Consider the following 22,017-nt stretch of genomic DNA (forward strand, 5'->3'; position numbering starts at 1 on the left):
CTTTTTCCTGCAGAAGTCCTTACTGTGGGCATGAATAACAGCAGCAAGCTGAAGGTGAAAGGTTCACTAGCTCACTAAAAATTCATTACAACTGCTTCCCTTCTCACCATCCTCCCAGCCCTCTTTAAAAAAAAGTCTTCTAGGACTTCTTAAAGGCAGTATAGTGGTAGGAATATTACTGCCATCCTCTCTCTAACCCAAGAGATTAATCTTTCCTTTTAAGTTACCACCAAACAATTCAAAATGCATTGAATTTCTTTCCTTCCTTAGGACAGAGGAAGTGTCCAATGCTGTTGAATGGCATTTCCCAAGAAGTGTACCAGTTTCCAAATGTCATGGACCAGTGACAAGAGAGACAAGACATTTTATGCAGCTAAATTTATTCTCACAACAGATTACATTTAATGTGTAAAAGTGGTCAACAGCAAAAAAAAAAGTCCTTTTTCAGATTCAGTCAGCTGCTTTATGTAACACTGAACTCTGACTGATAAACAGTGGGTGTGTTTTCCTTTCTCTTTTGCAGATATTAAAATAAATCAAACCTACTTCTGCTGACTGCACAGCACAGGTTTTAGCAATGTATTAAGATAACTAAGCCTGCCACATAAAGGAGTAATGGTATTAAGGTGTGGGCTTTAACGCTTGAGCCAATATCAGGTGTTGAAATAAGAACAGCTCCATTTTCCACAAGTGATTTACTAACACTTTCATATCCCTGCTTCAATGATTTATGGAACGTTTGATACAATTAAAAGAAAAGGGCTTTAAAATCTTTGTCTATGGCACAGAACAAACTCAATCCATTCCTCTTTTAAGGGCTTATGTTTTTGTTTTAGTTTTTTTTTTTTAAGCGGTAGAAGTAACTGTATACAGCATTTATCCCCAAGAAGTCTTCACTGTAAGAGACATCAGTGCCCTTTTATACATTTATTTTGTTCCTGTGCAACTGTCTGGTAGGTGTCTCATATCTTTTTTTCTTTAAATGAAATAGTAAGTAGTTTAAATAAGACCTAAAGAGAGCACCAAGGCTTGCCGTAGCTTTCAAAGGAAAGGCTTCCAACTATAGACTTTTGCAGTGCCAATAAATCTTGCTTCCTCAATGGAACATTTTAATGAGATGATGTGATATCTGCCTTAACTTACTATTTGCATTTAAAAAATAAGACGACAGCTTTACACATTTTTGCCATTTCTTTTACATACTTCAATAAAAATGTGACTACAAATAATTACAAAACCCACCTTTTTAGACAACGTATAGTACACAGAGATTACGTAGCATGGGAAAAGTTGTGAGACCATTTCTAGTAAAGATAAGTCAACATAATAAAGCAGGATATTTCAGTAAAAATAGAATAAATAAAATAAAAATATTTTAAGCTATATTTAACAGGTTAATTAAAAAATGACATGAGACATATGAGGCATAGTGAACATGGCTGTCTGCTTACAGGATCACTAGATACAAAAATGCATAGATAACTGAAGTGTCACTACAACATTGGGTAAAACACTAGCATTTGTTCTTTCACACGCATCATACATACTTTTTGGCCATGGCAGAAAGTGTCTTAACCTTTTGTTTTAAGAGATTTGGCTTTGCAAAAATTAACCCTTATTCCAAACACTTAGGTTATACACTTAGCCTTGAAGAGCATAAAGATCCTGTTGAAGCCAAAGAGACTACTTGCATGTTTAAGGTACCTGGGTTTTGCAGAATCAAGGTCTTGGCCAGTATTTTGGTAAAGTCTACCAGACTATTTTTAACACAAAGTATCTGCAAATGACACCTCCACACATTTCTCTTTCATCTCCTCACTGCTTCTTGGGATTGCACACATGACTCATTTGTTTTGCTACTGAACAGTCTAGACAAAACTGCACCACAATGGGGAGTGACTAATGTGATTTTTAAAGCAACTCTATAATTATAGAAAGAATAGGTCCTGGTTTGACCATCTGGGAAACATTGCTGATATCTATATTATTTAAATCTCACTGCTGTGGGACTGTTGTAAATCTCAACCCTGGCATAGTTTCAGTTTGAAACTTGAAATGCTCACTGTCAGGGTATTTCCTATCATTAAAAAATAGCAACTGATTGGTTCAGGAGAGTGATAACAAATACACAGCCTCCTGTCTTCAGACCAGTGATTACTGAATCAACCAAACTGGTAATGGCTGGGGACTGTTATCATTTAATGGCCATTTGGGAGCAAGTGGGAAAAGGATTAGTTTGACCCCTGACTCACTGCTATCACCAGTGTTGGAAGTCAAGAGACAGAAGGAGCAAATGTATATGGAGGCTGCTTCAAACCTTGATTCTCCAGAACAGGATGAGGGACAACTGCTATGGTGAGGGATTTAAGCATACACCTGAATTTTGTGTGTGTTTAGTATCAGTAAACTTTTATCCCCCTTCTCTCTCTTCCCCCCCCCCAGCCTGTCTCTCACCCATTGACTCCTCAGTCTACATTTTCACTGACTACCTGTCTTGCATGCATACCAGACCAGCCTCTGGCTTCTTTACATTTCATTCCATCCAGGAAGAGCATGTACCAACTGCTGAAACTTCCTTAGCCTGACGAAGGGTTTTTGAACCCAAAAGCTTGCTTAATAATTGTTTTACAACTATTTAAGTTGGTCTAATAAAAGATATCAGATTCACCCAAAGAACCTCGTCTGCCTAGTATCACATATGCACTTTTAACACCTTGCTGAACTGGAACCGCAGGCTAAATGTATATCTTTGTGCTGTAGTATCCTGTTAGAGGTCTCAGCCAGGTCGGGTTCCCTTTGTGCTAGGTACTGCTAAAAGAATGTAAAAAATAACCGCTGGTTAAGGAGCATTTCAGGGCCACCTCCTCCAATGCTACCCCCAAAGCTACACTTGGTATCTCACTCTGGCCCTCAGTTGTCCCATTTCATATAGGCTCAGTTCATTTAACAGCTTTTTCCCCTGTTGTTTTTAATAGTACTTCTATAAGCTAAAAGCTGAAATGTATTCAGTTACCTCGTACTCAGCCTAATTTGTTTACCAGAGGGGTGCCCATAGGTAGCTATCAACAGTAATTTTAAGGGAAGAAATACAAGAAAGCATTTACTTAAAACACAAAACCCTTTGTGAACAGATGTAAAGACCAAATAGGTCAAACTGTGGATCTGTTAACCTTGACAATCTCTTTTCAGAATTAGTGTCAGCACAGATAAGAGTATTTAAAATGCACAAATCTGAGGGGAAATACCTTATGGTTTGTTGCCAAGGAACTTGCTGTGGTGTGGACCAACATAATTGGAGTTTTTGAAGCAGAAGTATTAAAACTAGGTTGTGCTACGAGAAGCCCCATTGTCAGAACAACTGTATCGCTGTTTCAACCTGTTGCTGAAAGCTGCTACAGAAAGGGAATGAATGAAAGTAAAACAAAACTCCACAGGACGAGGTGCACACAAACGGGCCTATGCAGTAAAAATGTGATTGTTCTTCCTTTGTGCCCATGTAAGATTTAACTCGACAACAAATTCCAATGGGAAAAGTTGCATCACAAGGCCTTCACCTGAAAGCTTGTTAAGAAAAAAAGGTCATAGTTTTATCTAAGGAAAATGTATAGTTCCTTGTCTGCACAGTTCTGGTTGGGCTCTGCTGACTTAGGATAGGGATAAATCCTATCTGAAGCAAATCACATTTTTGTTGCATGCTGCAGGACTTTGGAGAATAAATTTAACAGCTACCAGGTACATGTGTCTGTCTGAGGATGGATAGTTGAAGCTGATGCACCCTGATTTGTATTGCTTAAAACTTTTCCAATATCTTAAGCATCGGTTTGGTATTAAAACAATTCTTCTCCAAGGTCATAATATATAAACAGTAGATGAAATATGGTTACTATGGTTCAAAAGCATTTCAGGGAGAGTTGTTAAATAGTTCCTAGACTGATTCCAACAGACACTTTAAAACTAATAGGTGCAGTTTTGGAAAATAATACTTGGTATTTATAAGTCAATGGTAACTATTCAATACCTACTCCAGTGTTGAAAATAGGGAAAAGTGCTGTAGGATTTAAGGTTTGCTTGTGACAAATCCAGCTCAAGACGGTGAGACTATTAACTCAGGCATCATTCACTCCAAGGTTTTTAGCGTTAGTTCTCTAGGAGGGATGTGGCCATATTCTTTGTGTGTGTGAATTTAGGTAATGTTCATAATATTTACAATCAGAAATAGACCTTCCATTGCTCATGATGTAACTCACTGACAGCAAAAAAATTATTCATGCTTCTTTTCATATCACACGATGGTGGCAAGAACAAGAGAACATGCTTGTCTAACATTGTTTTGATAAGGGTAAATTCTCTGAAGACAAAGCATCAGCAATTTCAAATGGAAGGCTGAGCATCATCAGTTCATTTTCCTTAGTGTAGCTACTATATTTTGGGTTAAGTGTTACAAGAATCCTCTTATGGCATTTCAGTGACAGGGCGTTTCTGTTTCAAAGTGTCAATGAGGGACAACACTCCTCTTTTTACATTAGTTGTAACTCTTCTGGTCACCGAGTCTGCAGGAGGAGGTGGTGGTCGAATTTTCTGCGAAGGAGGTCTGGCTACTAAGCACTTCTGATACCGTAACTGCAACAAAGTAAAGGAGTTCTGAAGTTGTTAGTATATTCAGTCGCTTCAGATCAATCAGAAATGCAATCTATTTTTATAGTGTATGGTCAGATCTTCTGAATCTGTACACAGACAGAGCCCTACCGAAATTAGTAGGAAAGGGGCCAGCATAGCTATGGGTAGAAATGGCCCTAGAGCACAGAGCCTTACCCTAAAACAGGGGTGGGCAAAATACAGCCTGCAGGCCAGATCCAGCCCACGGGGCCCCTAAAAAATTTAGAAAATTAATAATTCATCTGTCCTTGTTTCCTGCCAAAAATGACAGGACCCAGGGGCAGTAGGACCTAGGGGAAGCCCCAGTGGACTCCTGCAACAGCTTCTGGGCTGGGACATGTGGCTGTCCCCCCGTATGGTCTTCATCTTATACATATATCATTCACAGCAAGTCTTTTGAGAACCGATGGAGCTTTTGCAGTTCTGCCTCTCAAAGCCAGAATGGTTTTCCAGATCTGCTTAAAGCATCACATGAGCCTCTATCTTTATTTTAGAAGCTGATGTGGTGCTAGTTTCTACAACTGTTCAGGTTCAATGACTGCTCTCTTAATAGCACTAAAATCACCGACAAATGGTTTTGGGCAGACCTTTGCATGTGTCCTTGATGCACAATTTGACTGGAAGCTGTTTTGGGAAGAGACCATCTCTTTGTTCTGTTTGCACAGTGTCCAGTACAGTGAGGTCCTAAGCTGTTATTTGGACTCCTGAGCACTGCTGCATAGACTATCCAAAGCCTTTAGGTGCATTCTGCTTTTCCAGATACCACTGAACAAGTATCTGTGCCTATGGTAGTACAGCACAACCTAGATATTTGGCAGGCTTACATTCTTATCCTGCCCCTGCCGCCCTCTAAGGATGAGGGGTTTGCAAAGTAACCAAGATACACAGAACTGTAGTGAACAGCTCTGTAGGATGTCTGGGGTGTTCCAGCTGTTTGGTGAAGATTTTATTTCAAAAGCATTGCTTCTCCTTCAGCTCTCTCACTGCTTTGTCCTTAATTCAGCAGCCTGCTGTGAGTTAAGCTGGTTGCAAACCACAGGAATACAAATGCTCTGGACTCCACAGTACAAAATACTATAATACAAATATGTTCTTGCTTTTGTTCTTTTAAAAACATTGTGAAAGATCTGTATATTTGTTGCCTAAAATCCTTCAATAATACCATCAAGCTCAGGGCCTTTAAAGATGAATTGCACATGTCAAATTTTAGAGTCTGATTTTTAAATGTAAATGAAAACTTCCCATAGGTCAATTTACGTGTATAATTTGAATATCTACTCCAATTTGGCAAGGTGCTAGAGAGGCCCAGTGCTTATCATTACTTGTAAAATGTCTGTCAAACTGCCCCGTGCCAGAGAATCATATAATGAGAATAAAGGGATGGGAGATGAGCTTAGAATAGGAGCCTTATTTCCTTACTTAAGTTTGAAGATCTCAAAGAATGTTTATATGTAAAGTATTACATACATCACTTTTCAACTACCACAGGAGTGAACTGCAACTCTGGAATGATTACAATTTGAAGGTGTGAAAGAGTCAGTGAACACTACAGCTCCATTTGTAAAAGATCACTTACCATGCAAGCAGCCTGAACAGCTTCTGATACATTGCCTGCATTTGGCTCACACCAAAAAACATGGCACTCAAAATGCTGGTTTCCTGTATCCATAATGAAGGCAAACGTATGGATATCCTTGCCCACTCCCATAAAGGACAGGAATCGTACACGACATTCCACCATGATTTCTTCTTCATTCTGGTCAAGGGGTAATGATTATCCATCATTAGTACAATGTAGCTGATACATTTTGAATTGATAAATACCTAAATAAGATGCCAGAAGTAACGCCAAATTAATACGATGAATACCTACAGCCTCATCAACATGCGAGCTAGATACTGAGGTAAATTAACTCTGAAGGTTAATTTAGGTTAACACCAATCAGAAAAGCAAGACTCCAGTGGTTGCAACTCATATTAGGTATATGTCTTCCATAAGAGAGGCTGTGGTGGCTTAAAAAAAATATATCAGGTTGTCCAGACATGAAAAAAAACCTCCCTTAGTTATCCCCTAATTATCACTTACTCTCCTAATCTTCAGTGCTGAGAAACGAGGATAATTTAGGGCTGCAGGGACAGAGATGTATTTCTTAAAGATTCATTCTTACTGATATATCTGGGGAAATGCTCTATAGAGCAGCAGCAGCAGCATGAAACAGGTTAAAAGAAACTGCTCTCGCTGCTCAGAGAGTAAGGGAGTACAGCCTGGTAGGGTAGGACAACAGTCTGGGGTTTAAGTCCAACAACATTAGGCTTAAAACTCTTAGTAAAAGGTAATGCTAATACCAGGGCTGTCCCTGGGGGGGGGTATGAATCAGCGCAACTGCCCTAGGCTCTGCGGAGCCGGGCGGAGAGGCCGTGGCGACTCCATGCTGCCACTGGCTTCATGCCTGGCCGCTCAGCAGCCCGCCCCTGCCTCTTACTGCTGAATCCGCCACTGTATTCCTCGTGTCTGGGGGTGGGACCCCGCACCCTGCTCAGGTTTTCTCTGGCCAATACTTTGCTTTCTCTCTAACATTTGCAGTTATTTCTAGGGGTATATTTTGAAGGGCATATAAAACTACATCAAAAACAAAGTGACAGGTTAGATACTTGATGGACTGTGTTAAACACTAAACCAGGAGCTTCTTTAATCATGTCTTCTTTAATCTTTCTCTCTACCAAAAAGCACTCATCTGCATAGAGAGACAGCACTGAAAAGATGTCAAATAATGGAATAAACTCTAGGAAATACTATTACAGATGGATTTTTCTAGTTTGCTTAGATTGCAATATTCAGATCAGTATGTTAATTCATTCTAAACAAAGTATTTCTGTCTCACTGTTTCATTGATGACTGTGACGGTGGCATCAGCAACATTCATGGTAACTGGCATCCAGTCTTCCCTGCTCAAGGAAGTCATAAGACTTTCTATAGCATTGTTCAGTGTATCCATTCCTAAAGTATAAAGGGAAGAAAAGCCAGGATTATAATAAAGTCATAAATAAAAAAAGAAGAAAATAGGTATTAGTTCCATGTTGAAGTAGAATAAAGACTTCTGAACTACAAGGCATTTGGTGGTGGTAGGGGTTTCAGAAGCTTTCATGTTATTGGTTCACGTTTTATTTCTCAGTCTATAAAAGCAGAATATCTGCCAGAATCCTGACACTTAAGAGGGTGGCAGGTCATTCAGGTGCCTCACTCTATCCCTTTAGGCCTTCCCCTTACTCTCCTGGTGAAAGGGTGCTACAAAAGGGTCTTGCCCCAGCAGCAGCCCCTCAGCATCCTGCCTAAGGAAGTGTGGGTCTGAGCAAGATCACATGCACTAGCTAGCCCCATGCTCTCCCTTTGCAGGCCTAGCAGCGAGTCATATGTTGCTGGAATACAAGTAAAGAGTGCTTCTGCTCCTTGCCTTCCTCCCATCTGGGTATGGCTAGCCAGAATTGAGCCCTTAGATACTATGCAAGTAATGTCTATGGTTAGATAACAGCACTAGTATTACATACCCACAGGCTTAGCTACAGGTAACATGCCCAAGTACTGCACATGGAACTTCTGTACCAGCTCTGTCTTTGGTGTTGGGAAATCTACTGCATGGGAAAAAAATCAATTTCTGTTTATCAACATTCACAGCAGGTAAAATATACTTTTATTTCACTGACCGTAGAAAACAGCTTACCAGGGAACTGCACTCAGAAGGTATTGTATTGATTACAGTGGATCTGCTCCCCCTCCGGCTTAGACAAGAGGGATACACCAAGTACTTTTTAAGGGAATTGAGGAGGAGGGAGGTGATACAACTCTTAATTTCTGTAAACTAAAACTGGGTCATGTTCTACCACTAGGCTATAAGGAGACTTAGATTTGTATAAACGTGTCACTAAGGCACACAGAGCAAGTCTCACATACCACACAACTGGGCACTCTTTTTAATTCTATACCTAGTAAATGTCCCACCTGTGCGCCAGGAGAAACCAGTATCTCTGTCTGAATAGCAACTGATGCAAAAAAACACAAACAACCCCCACCCAAAAAACCCCCATGACAAAATGAGGGTTGAGATATCTGATGAAAGCTAGCGGATTTAACACATTTTTGTATTAAGTTCACTCAAAGACGTGTGTATAGCTAATCTCCTGGAATGCTGTCAAAACTTCTACTATTAATCTTACATTAATAAAAATACACAAAGCCACTTTTCTTTTATGATGCGCTAAGGGGTGCAGCAGATTGGCCTCCTCCTAGACTTTGAACCTTACAACTAATGCTGAAACCCAGAAGTTTGAATCTGCTATAACTCCTCTGAACCTATGATTAATTGGAATACATTGTATTTGTATGCCAGTCTGGCATAACATTTCCATGGCTAAATTGTATCTTAAAGTAAACCAGAGAAAATGAACAAGTCAATATAACCAAACAAGACTGCATTACTCTGAACAGAAACAATAACATATTTTTAATGTAACAAAGACTTTTGTCAGCTACAGTATTTAAAAGATCCTGGTAACCTTTGTTTCTACTACATTTTGGTTAAAACAATATTATTCAGGGACTGTCTAAAATGGGGCCATGACAGGGAGATTAAATTCTGACACAGTACCTTGCAGAGGAACATCTAGGGTGGCATTTGTCCGGTCTTGCAATGAGCTGCAAGCCACAGCTTTAGCATTCTTCCGTTCAGCCATAATCTGAAGAAGACGGCGATAATACAGCATTTTTTCCAACATATAGTATAGTAGCAACTACAAGTATAAATTTACTCTTATTACAACCCTAATCTCTGAAGTCCACAATATATCAGATGCATGTGACTATAAGGCATCCTTTTAAGATACTAAAATTAGTTTTCCTTTATTTACTTACAATTTTTTTTGAGCCATAGAACTCTAAGCTCCCTACATCCATGACAGATATAGGAAGAGGAAACCTGGTCTCTAATCTGCACTTACTACTACTACAAATACTACAGGAGATTCCTGTATTACTTGTACATGTAGTAGGCAAAAAAATTTAGACAGAAGTAGGGCTTTTAAACAGATGATACCATTTTCACAGTTCTTTTCAAGTACTGGTTCCCAAATGAACATAATTTAATCTAGTATTTGACATTTGAGATATAATTTGCTATTATTATTTTTCTGCTTAACATCCCACAACTTCCATCTATAATAGCAAAAAATCTTTAGACTATGCACACTGGCCCAATTCCCAGAGACATCATGGGTTTCAAGAATCTATAACGTTCATCTTTCCATAGTTTATTGGTGCCACTCACACCCCTTCCAAAAATTCTTAGAGTCATTTCTCATCAGAGATAAAAAACTAAGAACAAAAGACAGCAATAGAGGACTGATTATATAGCACCCTTCAGGACCACTCAAGTGGTTAGTAAAAGAATAGGTTACTTAAATTCACTTGCCTTAGAACAGATTTCGTGCAGACTTGTGGCAATGGCTTTTGCTGGTGTGTCACATCGAAATACATGACATTTCAAAATTCTTGTGTCTTTGTCTCTTGCTACATAAGCAAAGTCTCTGTGCAAAAAAATGAATTAACACATTAGAAACAGCAGCAGCTACAAAACAACTGCTTTAATTTAAGAAGGATATGTCTGAGTTGTCAGAGAAAAAAAACCATTCCATAGCCAAAACAGCCACAACTGCATTAAATTGCATATCCATGGAACACATTACTAAGCTTTGATGCTTAATGTATATAATTAAAGAGCTAATTACAACTTGCTACCATTGAAAACTCATTGAACTTTCAGCCTATATCTCCTACTGCTAATGTAAATGTAGAGGGAAATTTACAAGAATATTTCATTAAATGCAGAAGGAAAAATGGATAAAGGAGGAGAGATAAACTGTATTCTTTTCTTTTTATCTTCTAAAATGCTAGCAATTCAGGCAAACTGCACACAACAGCCTGAATAAAGAAAAAATGTTTTTGGAGTGTTATAGAAAGTGCTTATAATACGCAGATAGCAATTAGAGATCCTGTTGCAGAAGGAATATGTCAACATGTAAACATTATGTCAACCTGCTGAAATAATAATTGGCTTAGATTTCTGACCTTGCTACATGGGCTGGAAGTTGAGCACCCCTAAGAAGTAACTTGGCTTTTGGTACTAAAGGAGGGTTCAGAATTAGGCACATCATCTGACCATCTCTGCCAAAGCTTATCACCCATGAAATAGCACAGTTAGGTTTAAATCACTGGCTTTCCATCAGCATCTCTGCAATGAATGGAACAGCAGTTCACAGCCCAGGCTGCCTGCTGATATAGGATATTATCAACACGTTGGTGACTTTACATTTAGTCAAAATTCACCAGGTTTTCTTCCCAATTCTTACTAATACTTAAAAATAAGGATTAAGAAAACCCAAAACCAAAACCCACACTTCACAATTATGGGATTGTGGAATACACTGGACCATGTGTACATCACAAGAACAGCAGACCTGAAGGAGCCCATTTATTAAGAAATTTCAGTAGTGCCTACCTAGTTACATACTTTTTTTTGTTGCCACCATGGACAGTAAGCTCAATATTCAGCTGATATCAGTCAGAATAGCTCCTTGGTCCAGCATTTCAAAAGTAAAACTAAGAATTCCAGATGGTTTCCTTTCACTAGGCCTTAAGATGAACCACGGAAAGGGTTATAGTTCAACTGTACTTGACAAACTACTAGCTATGGAAAAAAATAAGCTTGAGAGCTACATAAAACTTGTCAATAGTATACCTTTCATGACTAACAACCCTGCTGAAGGGCTTGTCGGCAAACTGGTAAGCAATTCGGGTTCTAAAGCCATACTAACACTTCTGAAGCGATTCCCAATTGGCTTTGGCATGGTGAGTACATATTTCTGAAGTACTTTTGAACTACCGCCTTCTAATTTATTCTTAATAATATTTTTGTTTTTCACTTGTCATTTCACTTGCAAACATTTAGTTAGTTACAATTGCAACATGGTAACCATGCTCTCTAAACTAGTGATTCACAACCAGAGTGCTGTAGAGATCCATTCAGGAGTGCTACGGATAAGCCACACAATGTTAGACTGTTAAGTGTGTGAACACGAATTACAAGATAAATCCAAAGATTTCAAATACGAATCCACAGTGTTAAAAAAACATTCTGACCTATTGTGGTCTTCCTGAGTTCTTCGTAACACAAGAATCACTCTTATTATTTTTATTTAGTCAAAAAGCAAGTGTAAACTAAGAGCTGACATTTTCTATTGGTTGCCTTAAGTCTAACAAGGTTGAGAACTAGTGCTCTAAGCTAGTGGATATGGAATTGCAATTATAACTGTAAAAGGGTGCTTCTGAATAGGAATTCTCTCTCTCTTTCACAGACACACAAACCCCCATGTAAGAAAGTTTATTGGTAGTGACTATGGCCTTAAGCTAGCAGAAGACATGAATGAAATCAGACTCCAGAGCACTTCTCACTGTGGGATCAGTCTTATGGAGTATTAATTTAACTTGTGAACTTAAAATGTTGTTAAAATCCATTTTATTGCTATTTATTACCATTCACCATGCACCTCAATCAATACTCCTCCTTCAAGGACTTGTAAACAAGTGAGTTATGAGGGGTTTTTCAAGCTGATCTTTGAAGAAGAGTGTCCTATGCTACTTCACTAAGTAATTTACAATTGCCCCTCAGCAGAAACCTACTATAATCAAAAGATTTCTGTGCAGATTTAAGAGTCCTTTGTAATGTCAAGGCCAGAGAAGACCATTAGCTTGGAGGAATAGCACATATAATTTCAAATATAAGAGAGATCTGGTAATGTTTTCTGTCAGGGATAAAGTTTTCTGTCAAATGGTTAATTTATTATAAAATATACACAACACCTAAAATGAGCCAAAGCCACAAAAGCAAATCCACTAGTGTCTGGAGCATGCCAGTGAAATCTAAGATTATAAAACAGCATTAGAAATTCTTGCACTCTGCTTGACTGGTAGCTGTGGCAATATCTTGGCACATTACCAGTGCTCTAAATTACTTTGCTTTACTGAATAGCATTGGACAATGTGCTCTAAGTTCACAGATGCATGTTGAACAAAAGCTCCCACAGCCTAGGAATATCCTGCCCTGTTTCCTTGAATCTCATTGTTTGATTGCAAAGATATCAAGTCTTAGCTCAATATGAGCAAAATATGCCATTATTTAGGATGCACCCCATTTCTTAATAGAGGTGGTTCAGGGACACTGCACAATTAAAAACTGACCAAGCAACTAAAACAGGAGGCAAGGCAGAACTAGATAAAGACTGAACTCTTCTAAAAAATAGAAAGAAGGGCCACAGCAGGCTACTATTATGGTTTAAGTCAGAAGCACAGTGTTTTCCGCAGCAGTCTAACAGTGAGAGGGATGGGCTGGAGGTGTCGTCTCAGAAGTGTCAATTCCCCATCCAGGTTGTATTGTGGAAGACTCCTATTGACACTGAGAATACACATCGTTAGGGGACATGGAGACTATACAACTTTTTTTGGAACCTAATTCCAAACCCAAAATAATTCCAGAAGTCACCTAATTCCAAGTCCAATATGCTACTTCTGTCACCACCTAGCCAAGGTAACCAGCCTGTACATCAGGTATCCTGTGAAGGCATAGGGAAGGAAACCTAAGAGGCAGTAAACTCTGTTATGTGGCCACAGCAGAAGCTACTCAGCAGAGTGGGAAGATCCACCTCTTCACTTAGTTAAGCCATGCAGATGCTTCATATCCTGACCCCCTGCAATGTTCCATTGTGCCAGGTTCTCTCTGCATTCACTGATGGGGCAAACACTGCCTATGAGCATTTTATATTTATTTCAAATGTATTGCTTTTCATTATTTAAGAAGAATTGATAGTGACCCCTACATCTGTGTTGCCCAACACTTTCCAGGATAAAGATTCTTGTGATTTTATTTCATTTAAGAAATGTTAACACCTTTATTGTTTGCAGCAAACCTTTGATATTCAGCCTCAAAAGCCCCTTAGACTATAAGCGCCTTTTATTTGTCCCATGAAATTCCAATCAGATTCAGATGTGCGTTAAAAATCACCATTTTCCATTTCCAGCTTTTCTCACAAAAATGTTGTCAGGATGCCATAGAAAAAAAACAACACTGAACATTTTAAAGGGCTTAGCCAATAAGCAAGCTGGCCTCATAAGGTGACTGAATTAAGGAAGCAATCTTATATCAAGCATGCCCAAACTGCTACTAGCATTTACAATCTGAATACAATTTTTTCTGTGTAATTTTTTGTATGAAATAGTCTACAGTCTATAAGATAGTATCAAACACACAGCATCAGTGGCAATCATAACAGCAAAAATTATTCAGTAAAGGATTTTTATCAAGTTTCAGTAAATATGTTTCAGATTGCAATCATGTGCTTAGCTTTCAGTATGTGAAAACCCCTATTGCATGGGACTGACTGCTCATCTGCAATTTAAGCAAGTGCATTAATCTTTGCAGTCTCTGTATTCTTTTTAGTAGGAGAGACGTCTCTCTTCAAAATCATATATTATGCACAAATCTGCAACACCATCTGCTTCCAAATCATCAATCAAAATTAGTAATCAAATTATGGTCTTTCCTTCTGACAGGGCACAGATTATATGCCAACTTCAATAATTCATCAAGTCACTAAATGTCTCAAACATCCCTAAGTACAGTGCTACAACATAGTATAAACTTCTGTTATAGTGACATGGACATTCTTTGAAAAAGCGTTGCAAATCAGGTTGCTAAGAATCTCAGGACTCCTGTAGCCAAGACTACCACTGTTTTATACTTTAAGGAAACAAAACAGTAACTTCTCACTCTTGCACAAAAGTTGTTAAGGATGTGAGGGCTCTAGTTCATACTCTGTCTGCATTGGCAATGGTAACTTTTTGAGAAGGTATGATGACATTCTTCCAAGTGACTGGGCAGAGAGAAGGATATTGCCTTCGAGGATAAGATGCCTTAAATATTGAACAGGTCACTAAACTCATCATCTCTGCTTTCTCCTCCTCCCTGTCTTTCTCTGGAATCCTTCTGGGTCACTTACTGTTACCCTTAATTTTGTCATGGCTCACTTGAAGCTGATTAACATTTAAGTGAGATTTATGTGAAACTAGCACTCCCAGTATGATAAAATGCAGAACCCAAAATGTTGCATGCTGGAAGCTTCTGGCAAAGGCAAATTTTTCCTTGTTGCCATTTCTATCCCTTTGTCTTGCTGGAAAATTAAGAGGAAAAGTTAAATGTTTATGGATCAAGAAAACTACATATTGAATAAGGAACTAGTATGGGTTTAATGCATCCAACTCTTAGATGCATTAAACCCATGCTAGCCCCTTATTGAATACCATGAGGTATGATTAATTCTTTTAAATTCTAAGAATTAATCATACCTCATGCTATCAAAGTTCCTTCAAAAAACTATTCATTTGCATAAACCTAAGCATGTGCAGAAGTCTTTGCAGGACTGGGGACAGAGTTCCCAATAAAATTTCTATCAACATTTGTGGAAAAAGCAGTAGATTGCTTAATAAGCAGGTCTTCAGATTACAATGTTTGCCCATAATTCTTTACTTTTCTTGATGAAGTCCTATAGTGACTGAGAAGCAAAGGATTTTTTTTCTTGGTGAAATCTTTCACTGGACCAATTGTGTAGTTGTGAGATATGTTAGACAAACTTGTAGACGCTAAGGGCTTTTATATGGGAGTGGGGGTAGAGGAGCACATTAATTAGAGTGGCTCTAATTAAAGCACCTGGCGCGTCAAACAAGCTTTAGCTAAAGCATCCCCACTGACATTTTTAACTGCAGGGATGCTGATGCACGAGATGCTGAAGTCTGCTGGAGTGCGGTAATTACCACGCTCCAGCAGACTCGATTAATCGAGTCTGCTCGTGTACAGTTGCCCTAAGTGCCCTTCCTCAGGTCACCATCAAGACACGCCAGAAGCCAATAACTGAGGTATTTCAACAATATACCCCAATATTATTTTTAAAGCTGGATCCCAAGAGAATGGTTTCTAGAATACTTTGAAGTATTTTGGGATATACTGAAAAAATGGATGCTTTCCCAATTAAGCTTGCAGTGACAATTTTCATAATCTGCAACTATACCCCATGCTACTTTTGAGGTAACCTCCAGTACACATGAACAGAGACTGGATCATTACTCTGAACAGAAGCCATAAAACAGACTGAGCAGGAGAATCAATGAGAATTTGATTTTGTACCAGACTGTAACTTGGCTCTGTTGAACAGTAGAAAAATACAACAGAACTCTCTTATTAGGATACCCTTTTGGAAGGATTATTAAGGGAAGAGGCTTTTTTTAATGGTTTAAAGAGATAAAAAGAAAAAATATGGTATTAAATAAAAATGGGAAAACAAGAAGGAATTTCATCTTTACTTGATCTTTTTCTTTTTTAATTGGTAAATTTCTGCATTAATTGACCAGAGCTCAGATATGCAGACCTATTTAACACCTGGGTAAGCACTGCTTAAACACTCAACACTGGGTGAATGTAATCATGTTAAATGGAATTTATGCTAATGCTTTCTTGTTTGAGTAGCAGTCATGTGCATTTGGTATCATTCCTCTAAAGCCTTGGGAGACATCCCAATTAAGTTCCCCCTGAAAAAATGGCATGTGCTATATTATCTTTCCACTCTAAAATGCTAACTTTTTAGCAGTTTTAACTCTTTTTTGCTAAAAATAATATTTTAGTGTGAAACCAGACATTTTTAATCTTAATAAGCCAAATCCAAACAGCTGTTTATCAGCACTTACATTAAAATCACCCTAAGGCAAGAACACTTCTATTTAAATTGCATTTAGAGATTTTTATTTTACAAATTGAGATGATAATCTCTGAAGCTAGAAAGTGCATCCTTTAAGCTCAGCCGCAAATTGATTTGACACGGTCAAGAAATGCAAAGAAAAATTATGTCAGTTTCTAATATTTTCACCGAAGTGAAACATATAACGCTGCTGGTCTATGTAACACTTAATGGTGGACACTAGAGGACTGTCTGGTAACATGATACTAGTTCTCTTTGTTCCATCTTCTACAAGCCTAGAGATGAGACTCTATTGCAGAGAGTTGCCTGGAGACTTGTAAAAGCAGGCAGGAACAAGGAGGAAATCTAGCCCTCCTTCACTACAGGATGTGAGCGCTCCAGCAGCAGCCAGAACTATGCAAGAAAACAGGGAGACATAAGGGATCAGAAACTACCTTAGGGAATCAAGCTACCAATGGGGCTAGAGTTGTCATCCACCAAGAAGAGATGGATGTTCTGGGAAACAGGGACCCGAGCAGCTGGGGGGCATATGCAAATGAACAAGAGGCTGCGCGGGGAGGGGGGGGGGGGAGAGGGGAGAGAGCCAGAATAAATGGGAGGAGAGAGGGAATAAGGGGAAAACCTCTAATAAGATTTTTCCACGTCAGCAGTTGCTGCCATGTTAATATTCTTCAGTCTCAAAGAGACGGGAAGATGTTTCAAAAGGAACTCTTTAGCAAAATGTGGTTTACAATATAAAAATGATCAGAGAATGTTTGAATTGACATTTTAAACAATGTTTTGCTGACATTGTTCTTTTATCCAGGTGGGGATTTCCAACTAGGATTAAGAGGCTATTAAGAAATTAAGATACTGTCTTCAGTGTCTTAATTAAGACAGTCTTCACAGAAGGTTACACTGTAACCATATGTATTGCACTATTATCCCTTTTCTAAAATAGAGCCCAATACAAAGTCTGATCATGTCAGTGGGAGAAACCAGAAAAAAATCTCCCCAAATTATAAGACTCATGATAAAGTGCCTGTAAGGATGTGGAGAATTCAGCGTATTAACAACTTTAAAGCAAGACATCATAACAACCCCCCCACCCCCCTCACAATAATGAAATATGGAATATCCAGATGAGCAGCAAAAATCAGAGTTTTTTTTAAATAGTTTGCATGATCCTGGTATCCCTCTCATCTGACCTGGATTCTAAACTTTAAGGCCTGGGGAGAAAGACCAATTAGTTCATATTTTTTGGTGCCAAAACCACAGAAGTCTTTTTCGCTATGTGCACTGGAGTACATATAATACTTAGAAGAAGGGTTCCACATTTCAGATAAGTTTTGGTATTTGTTATTGGAAACCCTAAAATGCACAGTCACAGTTATTCTTCAGTCTGACAAACCTATTCTGTATAGATCCTGGCTGTTTGAATGCCAGGACCTTACAATTAAGCAAAATAAACAAAGCTGCTTTCTAATTAAATACAAAGGGTTGAGATTGCGAATGATGTAAGACCGCAGGAAACTCAGGCAGTAGAATTCCCCTCAAATTGATAGGATTCCTTCTACTAGTGAGTCCTAAAAAAGTCTAATTTCAGTTTTTAGTCAATTCAGTTTCTAGAATGAAACTTAAAAACCTGTTCCCAATGAGCATAAATTATTTCAAGCACTTATGCATGCCCTGAAAGGTCTAACATTGAGGACAATCAACTTGTCTTTCTTAGGAATATAGCTTGTAGCCATGTTGGTCTAAAAAGCAGAGCCAGACAAAACTCTTGAGTTAGAGGTGATATCTTTCATTAGACCAACTAAAGCATTCTTTCTTATGCATTCATGGATATAGACTGTAGTGCTAATTATCCCAAAGTGGAAACTCTGATTTTCTCTTAATTATTTGTTTACATTACTTATTAACTTTATAGAAGTCTTCTGAGCTCTGGTGGTATAGCTTTAGTGGAAATGGGACTCATAACGGTTGTAACTTGACAATCCTAAAATGCATACCCTGCCTGCTATTCCTTGACCTAGAAATTCTTCTCACATTTTCATATACTTTTTACTTTTACATTTACTTTTTTAAATCCCCATAAATGTGGGACATTCAGAGTATTCTGATCGGTAGGGTCGTTACGCTCCAAGCTGTGATCCAATCTTAAAGCATTTCTATTGGTTCAGTTCCTCATTTTAAAGCACTGTAGTTCTTTAAAAGTTTGGGAAAACATTTCACAAATAACCTTAAGTCTCCACATCAAAAGTACCATCTATCTAACAGAGGACTAGATAAAATTCCCTTTGCACCCAGCAGGACTTCCCAGTTAGCCAAAAGGATAGCTGTTAAGCCAAACGAACTAGTTAAGCTCTTCTCCACAACCAAGAGTTAAATTCTGTCACTGAGAAAGACCACAAAATTAGCCCTTTAAGGTGGCATTATGTCATCAGTCATGAAATGTTTAAGCACCATGAATTTAAATACCAAGTGACAAAAATCATACACTTCAAAGTCAGGGTTTAAGGTCTATATAGATCTTTCTTTTCAAGTTCATCCTTTTACATGTAATGCCCGTTTTGTGGGTATACCACTGTTATGGGACAGCAGCAAATCCAGAAGGGTGCCTCTGCCATAACTTCCATTTTTCTTTGGGGGGGTTTTCTACTTTAATAGATTTCAGGTACAATTTTAGGGAGAGAGTCTCAGACTGTGGACAGACATTACATTTGTAGCATTATATATATATACCCTTGTAGCTACAAAAAGTGGATGTACAGACAATCTAAAGTCTAGCCCTCTGATAGCACCAAATTTGCACTGAGAACACCTGTGATCATCACCTCTCAAATCTCAAAAGGGCTTTCACTCAACAACAACACTCCTCCAGAGATATAGATCACACTTCTGAAAGAGCCACCTAGACGTCACATGAAGAATTGCTGCAGTACAAAAAGAAAAACCCCATGAATTGCAGGCTGTTAGTTAAGACATCTCATCCCTTCCTGGAACCTATACAGAAAAACCTCAAACAATTGCAACCCACACTAGCGGAAGACCCTGTTCTTAAAGAGATCTTCCCAGGACTACCCATCCTAGCCTTTAAACAAGCACCCATCCTCACCAATCTCATCATCAGAAGCAAACTTCCTACGACCCAAAACACACCACATGGATCCAGACCATGACAGGACAAGAAATGTAAAATCTGCCAACATATCTCCAGCACTCCCACAATAACTACACCCACAACAGAACCATCACCATTTCTGAATCTTACAGCTGCACCTCCAGAAATGAAATATCTTATCCAGTGTACTAAGTGCCCTGATGGAAAATGTGTAGAAGAAATCAAACAACAACTGCATGCCAGAATGAATGCACACCGAAAAATTATCAAAAACAAAAACACCCAATTACCTGTGGGTGCACACTTCTCACAAGACAACCACTCTCTCTCTAATCTCTCAGTTCTAATCCTCAAAGAGAAGTTACAAAACACCTTTCATAGGTGAGCCTATGAACTTGATTTCATAAATCTATTGGCTACAAAAAAAACCCATGGACTAAATATAGACACTGGATACATGGCACATTATAATCTGCTTGCTGTCTAATAACCCCAGGTAACCTGTCTGCATTTTACCAGGGACATTCTATCACCAGGTCAACATTCCCCCCACTTACCTGCCTCATACCTATTGTCATGATCCAATGATTTTGTGTGTGCTTCGGCACTGCAGAATTATTTCCCGCCACATGGAGCTTTCTTTGCACGGTGCAATTCTCAGCTGCAGAGAGAAAACCCCGGTGCAAAGGAGTTCCCACCACTCGCATGCAAATTCGTACCCCACTATTGGCTGTTTCTAAATTATTCCCACGTGGCGGCTAGCGATTGGCTTGCTAGCCATATAAGAGGCTTGAGCAGTTTCTGCCCAAGTCGGAGATCTCCGAGAATCTCAGGAAGATCCTGAGAACCCCGATTCCGAGAATTCCGGGAGAAATCCGAGAGAATTCCGGCAAGGAGTAAATCTTCTACGTAAATCTCGGACCGAATGGTGGTTTGATCAGCTACCAAGACTCTCTCCCCGTCGCCACACAATCCCTCGACGTACCCTACCCTGCGCGCTCGTCAAGAGTCACCTTTCGGACTCTCATTTCGGTCGTTCCACGGAGCCTAGCAAACTCCGTGAGCGTGTATCCAGAGCTCTGTTCGTGTTTGTTTTGTGGAGCCTAGCAAACTCCACGTGTGTCTTTTTGTAACTGCAACTCAAGAAAGTTTTTCCTGCCTGCACCGCGACCACCTACGGTGTAAGTAAAACAATCTTTAATCAACCTCTATGCGTCAGTGCCTAATTCTAGTTCGCCGTGCCAACCTTTTCCCCGGCCCACGTGCCCAGGTTGCTGGCCACAGCCCCTCGGCCCCGACATGGCGACGAGGATGGGATACAGAGAAAGCACGATAGAACTAGAATTAGTTGAGAATTGCCCTTGGCGAAGTTGGAAACGCTACGTAGCAAGCGTCGTGGAACTGGAGGCGCATATCACTTACCACCAGGTGGGCGGAATGGGTGAAAGGTTTATCAGCAGACGCCTTTCGCTGAAGGGAGAAGAGGGAGCTTCCAAAGACGGAGCCCCAAGAGAGAGGGAAGTGTATCTTCACCCCGCGGCATTCGGGTGTATAATGAGCGATGAGCGGGTCCTGTTTAGGCCCCTCGACACTGTGTCCCTCGCCAGAGTCAACTCGGCAGGCGCGGTAAACCCGACCCTCACCCAGGAGTGTGCCCATCGCCTAAGATGTGCTCGGGAGAGTGAAGAACCGGTGCCGATCGACCGGTTCACCCCCTTTATGGTGGCGTCTAGATTAAGGGGTCGCGAGCTTCCATCCGAGCTCCGCGAAGATCTGGAGACGGAGGAACGCGCCGCGGATGAGAGGGTGGCCCCGAAGTACGACAAGGGGAGAATGTTAACTGCAACACTTTGTACCATAACTGATTTGATGAAAAAAAATGCAAGTTTAAGAGCCCAGCTGCATATGGCCGTTCAAGTAGTCAAAGAAGCGGCTGCGAATGAAAATCTTGAGACTCCATGCCAAGATGGCGCCGAGCAAAAGGGAGACCGCGTGGAAGAACCGGAAGAGAAGGGTGGAGCTTCGAAGGAACTCGCGAGAGTTCAGCCGGCGACCCCGCCCACCGACGCAGCGTCGCTTCCGGCGACCACACCTTCTTGCCGACGGAAGGGAGAATTGAGTGGAGGAGTGCATCCGCCCCTCCTGCCTGAAACAATAACAGCATCAACTCCTGAAGTAACAGCTCATCCTGTAGCCACGATCAACCCAGTGACTGATGCACAGGGTGCAGTTTGTGCCGCCACCAGTCGCATTCGTGCTTGGACGGAGTTACAGGAGCTGTACAGAGAATCTGAAATGGAATCTGACGAGGCTATAGTCTCATGGCTGGGACTCATGTCCATGGAGTTTGAGTTTAACTAACCGCCCTATTGTGTGCGGGTTTTTGTAAATATTTTGATATACGTTAA

At 39.8% G+C, this 22,017-nt stretch overlaps 2 protein-coding genes across 20 annotated transcripts in view; one reads left to right on the forward strand and one right to left on the reverse strand.

Annotated features, from left to right (window-relative positions):
• NSUN7 (NOP2/Sun RNA methyltransferase family member 7) overlaps positions 1-565 on the forward strand; it is a 70,306-nt gene extending 69,741 nt beyond the window's left edge. Inside the window, exon 16 of the mRNA XM_059721665.1 lies at positions 271-565. The gene's annotated coding sequence lies outside the window, so the exon portion shown is untranslated. The remainder of the gene's footprint in view (positions 1-270) is intronic.
• Positions 364-22,017, reverse strand: part of APBB2 (amyloid beta precursor protein binding family B member 2) — a 393,847-nt gene continuing 372,193 nt past the window's right edge. For 12 of the 19 annotated variants that reach the window (XM_059721648.1, XM_059721650.1, XM_059721652.1 and 9 more), the window contains 6 exons: positions 10,119-10,233; positions 9,300-9,441; positions 8,203-8,286; positions 7,539-7,654; positions 6,233-6,412; positions 364-4,620 (listed from right to left, as the gene is read on the reverse strand). In XM_059721648.1, coding sequence (XP_059577631.1) covers positions 4,453-4,620; positions 6,233-6,412; positions 7,539-7,654; positions 8,203-8,286; positions 9,300-9,441; positions 10,119-10,233 — 805 coding nt within the window. In that variant the 3' untranslated portion in view covers positions 364-4,452. The remainder of the gene's footprint in view (positions 4,621-6,232; positions 6,413-7,538; positions 7,655-8,202; positions 8,287-9,299; positions 9,442-10,118; positions 10,234-22,017) is intronic. The other 7 variants (XM_059721656.1, XM_019480929.2, XM_019480915.2 and 4 more) reach the window with 3 other exon arrangements.

Source organism: Alligator mississippiensis, chromosome 2, assembly GCF_030867095.1.
Source record: "Alligator mississippiensis isolate rAllMis1 chromosome 2, rAllMis1, whole genome shotgun sequence".
NCBI lineage: Eukaryota > Metazoa > Chordata > Crocodylia > Alligatoridae > Alligator > Alligator mississippiensis.